Raw genomic sequence first — 14,043 nt, forward strand, 5'->3', positions numbered from 1 at the left:
TAATTCTTGCTCCAGAGAGCCATCAGAGAATGCTAAAGCTGCTTCCCATCAGAACTCCAGACCTTCCAGATGGAAACACACAAATACAATCACAATCTCACAGATGGCTGGGTTTTCATACAAGAATTTTTATGTGGATTCTGCTGTAGAGAACCAGAAACATGCAGCAAACTGTGAAACGGTTTCACATAAACCTGTTGGAGGAAAAAGTAAATAACATGCTGTATATCCTGGGCTTCAAAGGAAAGGCTTCATTTATCGCAGAAAGCGATCGGCAGTCACACGGGTGCCTGGTGCAGGTGTGCGGTACTGGAAGGAGCTGGAATCGTGTGCGTGTGTGTGAGTGGCTTTTTACGATGACTTGGCAAGTCACCATGACGCTGTACGGTAACAGCTGGAGAGCAGGCTGCAGAACAGACACGCCTCTGCACATCTCCTACTTCCAGCTTTTTACTGTATCTATTAGGAAAAGGCCTCCATGTTATGTCAACAGACCTGTTTGAACAGCGAGCTGAACTTTATGAACTGGATCTACCTCATCTCTCGTTGACAGGCAGTGGCGCAGAGAGCCAGGCGTAATTAGGGTTTTAAACACAAAGGTACTAATTTTACTAAAGAAATTAAGCATTACAGTAAAGTAGTACTGGCTGACCTTTGTCGGCAGATGTAACACAGCAGAATACACCTGAAGTGAGATGTCGTGTGTTGTGCTAAATTGACAGCAGGGGATCTCCCACAACAGAGACACGCAGAAACAAAGGCGGCCTTGAGTCGATTTGGCTCTGATCACCTGATTTCACAGAAGATAACATTCCTCGTCTCTATCTGCCACATGCTTTGGAAATTACAGAGACAAACGGAAGCATCCATTTGCCAATTATTTTTGTGTGTATTACTTGTTGTATATTTTGAATACAAGTTTGTGTCGTAGTGTGAATGCAGAATGAGTTAAAGGAGCTACATCTGTATGTTGAAGTGCCTTGTCCTTTTTTAGAGTGACACTAAGTGCGGGCATTTATTGTATTGTGTATCATTCATCATTATACATTTCTTAGCATAATAAGAATTTTATTGTTGTCACAATAAATTCCAATTAATGATGTTTAACTCCCCCAAAACTATCAGTATTGTTGTGATTGTTAGTTGTACAATTTCCTCTGTTTGTTCAATGAGAGTATCAATAAACAGCAATTAATTTTCAGCTTATTGGTTCAAATCACATTTCTTTTTGTGACTGGTGTCCTAAAAGAAACACATCTTAAATAAGTATGTTTTTCAAGAGAGGTATTTGTGTTTGTGAGGTTGTGACTGCTGTACAATACAATTACCTTAAAAGAAAAGCAATGTCACTTTTATTAACACAATACCACCACAAAATATTGTGATGAAACTTTAAGTCTATATCACAAACACCTAAATGATGCAATTTGGCAAAAGCAAAAAAAAAAAAATATGAGCCTCATTTAATTTGAAGCCCCTGAAGTAATCCAGTGCAACTAGTTGCCATCAGAGCCTAAGTAGTAAAATCTGTCTGTATTTTAATCTGTAATTTAAGCTGTTCTCTAAAGTCTTCAGAGTTTAGTTAGAGACGATTGGAAAACAAACAGCATCACAAAGACCAAGCAACACAGCAGAGAGGTCAGGGATGAAGGTGTGGAGAAGTTGGGTTGGTTTTAAAACAACATAAGCTTTGAGCTCCTCACAAAGTTCTGTGATAATCCATCATCAGGAAATAAACTGCAAACCTACCAAGACATGTCCATTTACCTGAACTGACAGCTTATGCAAACTACAGCTTGTATTTAGTCTAAATATTTAGAAACTCTCAACATAGTTTCCATTTCACAAAGTTGTGATAAACAACTCATATATTTCTGATGAAATATATATGAAGAAACCAGGAGATGTTTTGTTTTTTTTGGTTTGGTGTAAAGAAAATCAAGACTAGGGAATAATTTAAAACCAGAATAAAAGAAAAATAAATGATGGGATTTTGAGAAACTTTCAGATGAGTTTAATCCCAAAACATCCCAGAGCGACAGCGAAACTGTTTCTGATAGTAACTCCAAACCACACAGAAATAAAGCTCTGACTGGAGTTTTTAGTCATCATTGATGTTGTGAAGAACTATGATTAAATGCAGACTTGGAACATAAAACCAACTTTTAGACTGTACTAGTATCAAAACAAAAATCAGCCAGTAGAGGAATTTGCTGCTTTTCAGTTTCATTCATCAGTTCTTAGAATGAATCAGTGGATTTAAGAGAGATCCTATGAAAACCAGAGAAATTTTAGTTTGAATCCAGAATAATGCCATTACTAATGCTTAAATAGGGAGTATTATGTGTTCTCCAGGCACATAGTGCCATTTTATAGCACAATATGGTAACCCTTGTTACATTCAGTTATTATTAAAATGCTGTATATACTAAACATGACTCAAAGGAAATTAAGCTTCACAATTTGATGCCTAGAAATTGGGTCTCTGTCTCTTTAAGAAGCTTCTACTATTTCTAACACTGTCTTCAACATGCCAAGGCAACAAAATGCATGTTGAATGGTGAGTTCAGCAAACTCACATCTTCACCAGGTGTTTTCTAATTGCTGCTGCCACTAGTCTGTAGGAGCCGAGGGGGTGAGGCAGGAAGACACCAGCAGCAAGTAGGCACCCTTGAATAGCCGCCATAGAGATTCAGGCATTCCTCAAACATGCATGAAAGAATCAAGTCAAAACTCCAGGTACGTTTTTGATGAGGTAATAACATTACAACATGGTGTAAAGCACAAAAATGTTGATTTTGCACAATACCTCCCTTTAAAAAGCCACTGGATCCACATGGTTCAGGCAGGTCAAACCCAACAGTGACTAACCAGGGCCTGCATTTCACAACGTTGATTTCAGATATTTGTTTCAGGTCTGAAAAACCCTTCAACCGCACTAACCTCACCTCCCAAGAGCCTGCTCGGCTCGTATTACTGCACTTCATAAATCCTTAAAGATCCTGGCAGTACGCTATTGTGCAACCACAGCGACACAGCCAGTGTCTCCTATGACACATCCACACAGCCACAATGCAAGAGGGCTTTAGTCAAACCACCAGCATGTGGTAAAGTTTCTCTTCACCACATGCTGAAGCATCCCTTTCTGCTTTTGCATCTTAACTCTCCATCTATTGTTACACAAAGTATTTGGCATTTAAATGTAAGGTAAAGGTTCAGAATAGTTACAAGCCAATGGGGCATAGACTAAAAACATTTGCATGGACGAGGGTCTTTAAAAGTTGACGTCTCAGCAGTTTGGGAGATGTAAAGCGAGGAAGGCACAGAATAATCCTGCCATGGTGTCAAAGATGCTAGAATATTTCACAAAGATGTATGAGCTCAAGCTCATAAGCACTAAACAGTATGTGTAGAGCAGCCTAGTCAAGAGAAATATGAGAAGTCTAAAAGCAGTGAAAACAACAAAAATCTATACATTTAGCTGCAAAATACTAACATTAAGAAGAAAAGCGATAATTAAAGCCAAAACGATAAGCATCTCTGAAACTGTAGGCCACATAGAAATGCTAATGGTGGTAAAAATATGGTGATTAAAAACGTAAAATAATTTTTAAAACATTCTGAGAAATAAGCTAAGAGATAAATAAATTGTCCAAATAGGGTAGAAAAAGGTTATAGCTAAAGTCAAATGATTAGCAACCCACAATGCATCCTGGGAATGTACTGAAGAAGGTGCAAACAACTGTAAACATAATGTATGATTTGTGTGACACAATGTTGTATGAAGTAGGAATTAAAAGTAAAAAGTATTTCCAATAAACAGGAAGTCATTTTTGGACATTACCACATAGATGACTTATCATCCATGAAGGAAAACATATTTTGCTTCCTCCAGTAAAGTCACTTACAGAGTTATGTTGAGTTGTATGATTTCATAAGCAACATACTTTTTAGTGAGTAGAGAGAGGTGGGCATCATGAATGTTACATGGAAAGATAATAGTGGACCATGAAATACAAATAGAGACTGGGTGGTGGACATTGAATTTACACCACATTATAGTGCAGCTATATAAAAGATATAAAAGAACTGAACTTTAACCATTGTAAGTACCGATTGAATTGAGTTAAAGTTATGCACGCCATTAATGATAATAACAATCTTCAAGACCACATAGTTCTAGTTTCCATCAGTATCATTTACAAGCAGAACCTGCGAGGCGGATTACGCATCTTTTAAAAATAATGTTTATCTTAGTGGAAACAAATAACGTCACTGATCAGCTGCTATTTTCCACTTCCAACAAACCGGAAAGACTACTCTAAGGCGCTAGCTACTAGATTATTGTTTTGTTCTCCTGTCAACAGCACCTCATCATGGCTCACTCATAATGATTTTGCAAATTAACTGTTAAACGGCTGAAAGTCACTGATCAATATATGAAACAGAGAACAGATGAGCTGAGGGTTTTTTTTTTTTTTAAAAAAAGAAGAAAGAAAGAAATGTCAGTGAAAGTGGCAGTAATTGAAAAGTTACCTCTGTTATTGTTACATAACGTTAAAATGTTTTAAAGCGGATTATATAAAATTTAAGGGTTTTTTTAGCTTTATATTATGCTCTAACGTTATTCTCTCATCAATAACATGCCTGGAGTGTTGATGTGATTGGTTCTTGCATGTTTGTTATATCATTGAATCTCCAATGGCAGAAATTCAAGGGTGTCTAAAAGTTTCCACCAAGCTCCTCCTTGGAGCTGCAGTCATTTAAAATGAGCTCAATAATTTCCATTTTAATAGAATCAAATAATCAATCATTTTTGAAGGGCAATTTTGTTTACAGATTGTCAAAATACATTTTATATGTGGAATCAGAAATAGTGACTTGCGTCTCTGGTTTCATGGACCCAATTGCAAAGTCAAATTTCATTTTTAAGTTACTTTTAATGTATGCAGCATTTTTATAACAACTGAAGATAACACTTGATTGTGCTGCAAAATGACACAATGTGGCTCGAAAATACATGGTATCCCCCATTTAAAGGGTCATACAACACAACCAACACGGTAAAAATGTAAAGAGTTTAACTTTGCAGTACTCACGTTGGTCTTGCTGGAAACAGCAAAGGTAGCTCGGCTGGAGAAGCGTGTGATGGAGGGGCTGCTGCTCGTCCCTGGGCTCATCATCATGGAGGAGCCTCTGGAGCCAGCAGGAGGACTGCTGGAGCTTGTGGGGGAAGAAGTAAGGTTGGCACGGGTCGATGAATGGCTTGACTGACTGCTGTAGGGCTGTGTTTGGTTTTCCAAAGTGAAGTTCTGGGTGCTGGCTTGACCTCTTCCGTAGATCACCTCCTTCACATCCTGATGGTTCTCCTGTATGTCGTGCAGCTCGTTCTTGTGATTCTGACTGTGGTTGTTGGTTGTTATGTTCCGCTCGCATGTGAGGCCGTTCAGGAGCTCCACTTGCCTTGTGAGAGCTTCCAGCTGGATCCTGAGCTGACGGTTCTCCTGCTGGAGCTGAACCACAGCCTGTCCAAGAGGACCGCTCAGGTTAGCAGTCTCATCACAACGCCTCTCTATATCGAGCTTAAAGTTGCTGACCTCTGCATGGATCTCTCTGATCGCATCCCGCAAAGTATTCTCGTAACGAGTTAGAGCTGAACACACGGTTTCCCCCTCTGGAGAAGGAGAACGGTGGTGACATAAGTCTTCCATCTGAGCCAGGGTTTGAGCCTCCATGAGCCCAGCTGGTGACAGCTATGGAAAAAAGCCTCACTGTGTTTGAGTTAGCGTCTGAGACTGAGCTTACTGGCCCCTGGAGACACTACTCAGTCAGTCTGCTGAGGGAGTAGGGATTGATGCACACCAGGGTTGAGAGGTGAAACCTAGAAGGATGGGGTGGGGTGGGCCAAAGGTCTGGACTGTGTTATACCCACTCCTCCAGCTCTGTCCTGATATGAGGCTTCCTGACGTCTGTCTTCTTTCTCAAGCTCTGCTTTTCAAGAATCAGCGTCTCATACTGCAAAAAGATTAGAACGAAAGATTAGAACATGCAACATTCATTCAGCAAGAAAAGCCTTCAGCAAATCCTCTAAAATCCCCAAATGATGTCAATCTAAACATAAAGAAGTACTGAACTCAGTTTAAAAACAATGCAAGACAGCGAGAGAATCTCATTAACCATCTCATCAGACAAGCTTGGTTTTCAATGCTGCAACAAAGCTTTGTGGTGAGGTCATGTTCAGCTGCAGGGAAGCCTACCCCAGCTCCAATCCGGAGGGTTTCTTTGAACAGCTGTATGACTCTGTCCTGGAGTGTGTTCGCTGAGCTCTGCCGGCTCTCTCAGGTTGAGCGCTCCTCTCTTCTGGGCCAGGGGAGGGAGGAGAAAGGGAGGTATTAAAAGAGGAGGGCGTGTTAAAGTAGAGAACCTCACTGGAAAGAGTAGTAAATGTGACGAGACGGGGGAGAAAGAGCAACTTTCTCTCTCTGTTTTTACTTATCCCTTTCTATTTACAGAAAATAAAATACAAAAGGAATAAAACTTATGTAATGATTAATGAAAGAGGACTCGAAAATCTTTCACGTTTAGCATAAAAATCAAACATTTTGTCAATTCAGTTACAAGGCAGTTCAAAGTGATTCACATGATAAAAACATCATGATTGCGAAACAAGCAATAAACATTACATTTATCAAATTCCATCATCAATGCACATCAAATATGTTGATCAATGTGCCATTTTACCGTTGATTTAAAGTAACTCAGAGTTTCAGTTGTGTTGCAGTTTTATGGAAGTTTGTTGCAGATATGCGGTGCATAGAAGCTGAATGCTGTTTCTCCATGCTTGGTTCTGGGTATGCAGATCAGATAAGACCCAGGACAACTAAATGGTCTGGAAGGCTCATACAGCAACAACAAATCTTTTAATGTATTTTGGAGCAAAGCCTTTTAGTGATTTATAACTAATGAAATTATTTTAAAGTCTATTCTGAGCTGCAGTGAGTCAGTAAGGACTTTAAAACTGGAGTGACATGTTCTATCCTCCTGGTTCAATTTATATTTGTAGACACTCAATTTATTTATTTAGACAATTATATGCTTAAAGGTTATGATTGAAAACAGAGGACCACCACCCTCCACCCGTAATTGGACGCTAAGAGAGTAAACATTCCTCACCAGATGGCAGTGGCGTGCGAGTGCCATTGCTACTGACAAACTCCTGCAAATACTTTGACACTGAGCCTTCCTGAAAACTGTCAACAATCTGTGTGTGTGCCAGTATGTGTGTTTTTACAGGGGGAGGTTGTCTCCTCATGAGTGCATTTATCTCTTTCCTTCAAACACACAGAGGGATTAAGTACAATGCAAGCCAGAGATATTAGCTTAATTGGTCAACTGAAGTCCATAAAATGTGTTCTCTTTAACATAATTACTAGAAAAATGTTCTAATCTAACCCAATCAATGTCCTTGTCTGCCATAATGCACCAGCTCAGTTGTGATTACTGGTTCCCCTACTGAAGAAGTGAACAGAAATCCAGGCAGCCCAGGTGAATAATGAGCCTAAGAACTCAAACACACTGGTAGCACTGGTTACACGACTTGAGATAATGACAACAGACGACTCCATAGACACAACAAGGATCTGACAAGGCGCAGGGAATACAGGTAGTATTAAATACACAAGGAAGGTAATAAGGGGAAATGAGGGACAATGGTCGCACTGGTCGACAAACATTTTCCGTTTCCTAAAATCCAAAACTTGACAGTTATGAGTTGTCCAGGCATTTCAGTCATATTGTGACCAAGTCAGAACCCTATTAGACATATTGTAGTGAGATCAGGGGTCTCAAACAGGCCCATGTCCTTTTAGACGACTCTGCTTTAGCACACCTGGCTCCATTGTTAGCTCATTAGCATAGCTCTGTAGAGCTTGACTGCATGCTAGTGAGGCAGTTTCGCCTTTTAATTCAATTCTGTGGGACATGTTACAGAACTCTGAGCCTCGAGGAATGCAGTTTGAGACCATTTACAGTAACAATGAGTCAGCATGTAATGTGGTCGGACCACTATGAACCAGAGTGAACCCACTTCAGCTGTAGTCACAACAATAGATATTGCTTCCCACATTACCCCCCATGTTGAGCTTTTTCACTGTTTAGAAAATTAGCAAATGGGTTTGATATTTCCAAACCCAGTTCAATGCAGAGTTGAGAATTCAGACATTCCATGATTACTTATGAGGATGGATACTTCATTTTCTCATCTGATCTTCACAAAATTCAATATTTCAGTCACATTACCGTTGACTGAAAAACCTCCTCCGTCAAACCTCCTCCGTCAATTCAGAAACACTGTCTAAAGCTGTTTTTCCATTGACCATATAATTTTGCAATTTCACATTTTGAAAACAAATGGAAACATGGCAATTTTGAAACAAACTAGTTTTTCAATAAAATGTTTGGCCATATCAAAAAGGATTTATTTAACAAAACTGCAATGGAAACACCTTTTCGCTCTGCAAGTCACATGATCAGCTCTGGTACAAACCACATGGAAGAAGATGACAGGAAGTAGTTGGAGGATCATGGTGCTGAATGGTGTATTTTTAATGAACACACTTATTCATGTGCAATTTTAATTGTTTTTTATTTTGTTTTTGACATTAGCGGAATATTCACAAAAATTTACGCACTTTTGTAATGGAAACGGCTTAAGTTGTATTGGATGAAAACCAGACAGAAATCACACATTTTCACTCCGATGAACTGGCTTTCACATTAGCTGTTGGTCATGTTGGGGCGCTACTCCTGCTACATGGAGAACAGTGACTGAACTGATTCTCCCAGGATGCACTGAGGCACAGTGCATGCTGGGAGAACCCAGGAGCGGCTCATGCCTTTCTCTGGCCCATCAGACATTTAAGTACCCCTTTGCGAGAGTGTTGACCAAACACTGAAAGTCATTATTCTCAAATGGAGAAGTAAAAATATAGAAGTAGGGAACGTCTTCAAGAGTGGCCGAACTATCACCATTATATTTCAACAGCACATTGAGGACCAATCAGGAAGGTCAGAAAAAAACAGAACAACATCTAGGCATCACTTGCCTCAGTTAACATCATTGTTCATGATTCAACAATGACCTAGATTGAGCCAAAATTGCATCCATTAGAGAGTTTTGAGCTGTACAATGAAGAGTGGGCCACAATTGGAAATTGCCTCTCTGTGAACAAAAGGACACAATTTCTGCACTTCGGATGAAGTACATAGGAGCCTTAAGAAAAGTCTCTTTATTTCTCTGGGCGTTTTTCAGTTATGGTACATATTTTTATTTGTGGAAAAATCCATTATATTTAAAACTTTTTGAATATAAATCCATCCATCCATTTTCTTTTCACCCTTGTTCCCTAATGGGGTCAGGAGGGTTGCTGGTGTCTATCTCCAGCTACGTTCTGGGCGAGAGGCGGGGTTCACCCTGGACAGGTTGCCAGTCTGTCGCAGGGCAACACAGAGACATACAGGACAAACAACCATTCATACACACACTCACACCTAGGGAGAATTTAGAGAGACCAATTAACCTGACAGTCATGTTTTTGGACTGTGGGAGGAAGCCAGAGAACACGGAGAGAACCCACCATGCACAGGAAGAACATGCAAACTTCATGCAGAAAGACCCCGGGCCAGGACCTTCTTGCTGCAAGGCAACAGCTCTACCAACTGCACCACTGTGCAGCCCTTTTTGAACATAAATGAATGAGGAAATAATTGCTGTGAAATGGCCAAAAAAAATAAACCACTTCTTCATGGGAGTCAAGTGTTGACGTGCTTGTTGTCGAGCAACTCCCAGCTTTGTGATGCTCTGTTTCACATACTTGTTATGGAAGGTGTTTCACTGGCCCGTTTCTGAATGCCGTTAAACATTGCAACAGTGAAACTAAACTGGAAGAAATCAGATGTAATCAAGCCGAGCATAGATCTGTGGTAGAGATATCTGCCTTCAAGTGCATGCCACTAAGTCAAAACAAGGGTAGAAATCTTAACCAGGAGATGACAAATTCAGATGGTGAGACAGTTCTCATACTGTTCTCATTGTGGCGTTTACAGGAAAACCATATAGCGGTGTGATTCAACGAGCAGTGTTCAACAGAAACTAGCCTGAGATTCTTCGTCTTCTCAGTGTGTTCTTAATGAACCTGAATGCTAAAAGATGTTGACACTTATAGTCTGTTAAGTAGGATAAAAATGCTAAATAAAAACTATTTTAATCTACTTTGACAGGCCTCTTGTTCCGTGAATTTATTGTAAGGCTGTTTAACTTGCTTTACAGCTGGTAATAATTTCTATGCTGTATGCAAAGAAATAATGCCTGCTATAGAGTAATTACTGATTTTGTTGTTTCTAATTATGCTGTTAATTATAGATGTGCAAGCATAAATATGGTGACGCAATACAGCTAAAGATCCCAACAAAAAACCACATTCTTCTTACTACTCTTTAATTTCTCCTCCACAGTCATCCACCCTGTGCCCCCTTGCATTTCTTTAGGAGGGTTGGGGGCCTACAATCTTTAGCTCCTCCTAGATCCTCCAATCAGTATTGCAGTCATAGTGTGATGCAAACCATAAACATTAACAAGAGGACTCAGAGTTCATGCTCAGAGATTGGTGTACGTCAGAGCAGCCATTAAACACAACATCATAACTTGCCCTGTACCAGAGTGAACTGCCAAATGGTTCCAGGGCTAAAGATGAAAATGAGTCAGTCTGCATGTGGTTTAGTTTAAGTAAAGCTGCCACTGATAATCTGTCTTTCTGCATGTTATTGTGACACATTATTTTTGTTTTTTTGATTCATTTCACATCAAGCTCATTTTAATTTCAGTCATGCAATTTAGGTGCAAAATTTATCCAAACTGCGACGCTAATTTAATTGATCATAATTTGAATATCGGATGGAACTAAAGTTATGTTCTCAACCAGATGGTGTACTATAAAAATGTTATTTATTCCCCACAACATGCAGTTAAAAAAGACAAAAGGTGCTTTTAAGATCAAAGAATCCACTCTGAAAACGATATGTTAAACTACAAAGGGTCATAAATACATAAATATGTTTTTCAGGCACCTACTATTACATAGTTTTGGTGAATTAATACTTAATTTCAAGGCTTTTCAAAGCTTCAAGTAATTGGTTTTTATAAATATGGTTTTAAGAACATAAGATTTGGGAGCAGCAAGGTTCTACAGCAGTGGACAGTCCCTTCCCCTCACCCTCATGTAGCTCTGCTCCTGCATAAACCACTTATGTTAGCTTAGATTGTACATAATATGTGTACAGAATTCAACCAATATGTGCTCAGTTTCTGAACTTGGTATTGATTGATCATGTTGAGATTTCTTTTCTAACTTTAAAGGATTTATTGGGTTAATTTTTCCTTAACCTTTTCAAATTCTTAAAAAAAAACATTGGCATGTAAAAGGTCCTAAATGTCTTGACATGTTTGAAACACAGCACCCAACAGCAATTAAAACATCTTCCCTTTCTGTGTGGGCTCTATTGGAGTTTTATCTGCCAAAACACCCTGAAAAATCACCATACTTTATGAGGAAACATAGCACAGTTTTCACACACTCACAAAAAATATCCACAAAAAGTCTCACATTGTTTCTCTCTTGCTCTGCCTCGCTATGCTCCACATGCAACTTGTTAAAGTCACCTTCTGAGGTGTTAATTACATCATAACTTGGCTGCAAACTGCAAGCCAGTTTAGACAAGACAGATTCCCACTGAAACTATTATGTCACTAGTTTAGGGTGTTTGACGTTTTTGGCAGGTTTTCAGGTGAAATGTGATGTCTGATGTTAACAGATAGGCAGGAACAGAACGACGTGTCAGTTTTCTGGGATTAAAGCCAGCAGGTACAGTCAAGCTAGAGAGTCACACAATTGACTTTGAATCACAACACCATTTGTAATGTGTCTCACTGTTGGCTGCTGCCAGTCTGCAATTTATGTAAAGTGTGATGTATTTAGCCATCACACTTTACAGAAAAGCTGGCTAAATACATCTTTCCTGGAAAATGATCGCATTTTAGGGAAATTCATTTTTGACCTTTTCTTGGTGATTGACACCAGACTCAGAGCTAACTCTCTTTTTTAGCCTGGAAACAGAATCTGAAAAAGAGACGGAAAAAACAGTGAAAAATACTATGCCTTTATATGACACTCAGAAAAAAATGACATCGGTCACACAAAGTGTTAACGCTACATATCTTCCTGTTCAGAGCCTTTTACTTGATATGGAAGTTTACACACTTCACTGAGCGAATTATTATCTCAAAGTATACTGTGAAATAAAGTGGCAAAATATGAGAACACCACCACTGATTGTCAGAAGAAAATGAAAAGTCTGAATTATTCTCTGAACAAAAAGAGGTAAGAGCCCAGTTAAATAAAAGAAGTCAGGATGCAATCACTGTTCAGGAAAAATCCAAGCAACTTGCAATTAAACTACTGTGTATTAAGGGTAAACCTGAGGAGACTGAAAGTAGTTTGCAGACACAAGATCTGAAAATTCACGTTCTTGAAACAGGATGTCAACAAAGGACAAGATGGCATAGTGATATTAGCTGATAGATACAGTATGTTTGTGTGTGTAACGAACGAAGACGTCAAAATCTGTGGCTAACATGGACACAAAAGCTATAAATGCCAGAGCAAAGTGAGAGTTCATCTATTAAACTGACTAAAAGCTGAAAAATAGAAATTTTTTTAGAAGCATATTTGTGAGTCTGCCTCCTTATTGTTAAATTGAATATCACTTCAGAGTTTTGTATGACTTTTCTTCAGTTTAACTTAGAAAGTAAGCTATTATTGTTACAGGTTACAGATGAATTACTACAGAAAGTAATTGTTAGGGAAGGTCAAATATGAAAAATTGGACTGATGTTGATATCCGATAGTAACACTGCTGTTATGTTAGATTTTCCAATGTTTTATTTTATAACTTTTTTTATCCGATTACTAACATATTTGTTTAAAACAACCCTAAAAGGAACTAACCAAGGGTGAAAAATTTGGCCAGGATCTTCAGGGGTTTCAGAGGGGTGAGTGAAGCTTTTGCCTCTCGTTATATTCGTCTGGCTTGCAGCTCTCTTGGAAAAAGTGGAGATGACAAAAGTGGACGTAGAGATCCGTGGGAAGCTTATTGTGCTTTTCACGACGCTCAAAGAAGACAAGCTTTCAATCAAACCGCTTCAATAATTTCTTCAAGGGCGTTGCAGGACTTCACTTCCATCGCCATGATTTCATCACCTTCTGAAATTTAAAAGTGCTCTGGCTGATGCAAAGAGTAGTGAAATAGACATATTGATAACTGCTTTGGCTATCTTCTGTCACAAAGTAGCAGAACCAGATTGGATGCTAGTACAGTGAGGTTCGATGCAGAAAACTCCAGGCTGAGATGCGAACTGCTTCCATGTGCAGCCCGACTCAGGAAACCAAAAGGAGACAAATGCTGACAATAATCGAAGAAAAATTAATTCCTATATACAAGAAAGAGAACACCAAACACCCTGACACAAAGGAATAAATTACTATGACGGTGACCAAAATTGTAAAGCATAAAATCCCAAATGTCATTCAACTTTCCCAATTTAAAAGATAAGTGAGCTCTAATGATTATGTAAGGGTTATGTTTATATCTGTGTGAACATGGTTAGGTTTATTTTGAGTTTAAACTGAAGCTTTTTATTGAAATTAGGAACAGACAGAACAAGAACCACAGATTAAGAATATCCTCCATTTCAAGGTGAGTTTCCACGAACATGACAATCAAGAATTTGCAATTTGCATACTTCCTTTCTGACTGCTGCAACTTTATCCAGAGATATTAAGACATTCAGTTGGTTTGCTAGACAGAAGGCAAGTTAGAGCCGGTACCACATTAAATAAACTGAAACACACAGCTCTAATCTCTGGATGCAGGAAACAGTTCTCAGAACAATGGGTTCAACGTTCTGCACGAGAATGAAGATGATTTAAT

At 39.0% G+C, this 14,043-nt stretch overlaps 1 protein-coding gene across 2 annotated transcripts in view; it reads right to left on the reverse strand.

Moving 5' to 3' along the window:
- The window catches only part of smtnl (smoothelin, like), a 40,646-nt gene that overhangs the window by 17,810 nt on the left and 8,793 nt on the right, over positions 1 to 14,043 (reverse strand). Inside the window, exons 3-4 of one of the 2 annotated variants that reach the window (XM_044118782.1) lie at positions 6,258 to 6,357; positions 5,100 to 6,015 (exon numbers count right to left, since the gene is read on the reverse strand). In XM_044118782.1, coding sequence (XP_043974717.1) covers positions 5,100 to 5,735 — 636 coding nt within the window. In that variant the 5' untranslated portion in view covers positions 5,736 to 6,015; positions 6,258 to 6,357. Of the gene's footprint in view, positions 1 to 5,099; positions 6,016 to 6,257; positions 6,361 to 14,043 lie in introns of both variants that reach the window. The other variant, XM_044118781.1, reaches the window with a different exon arrangement.

This window comes from Gambusia affinis, linkage group LG06, assembly GCF_019740435.1.
Source record: "Gambusia affinis linkage group LG06, SWU_Gaff_1.0, whole genome shotgun sequence".
Classification (NCBI taxonomy): Eukaryota; Metazoa; Chordata; class Actinopteri; order Cyprinodontiformes; family Poeciliidae; genus Gambusia; species Gambusia affinis.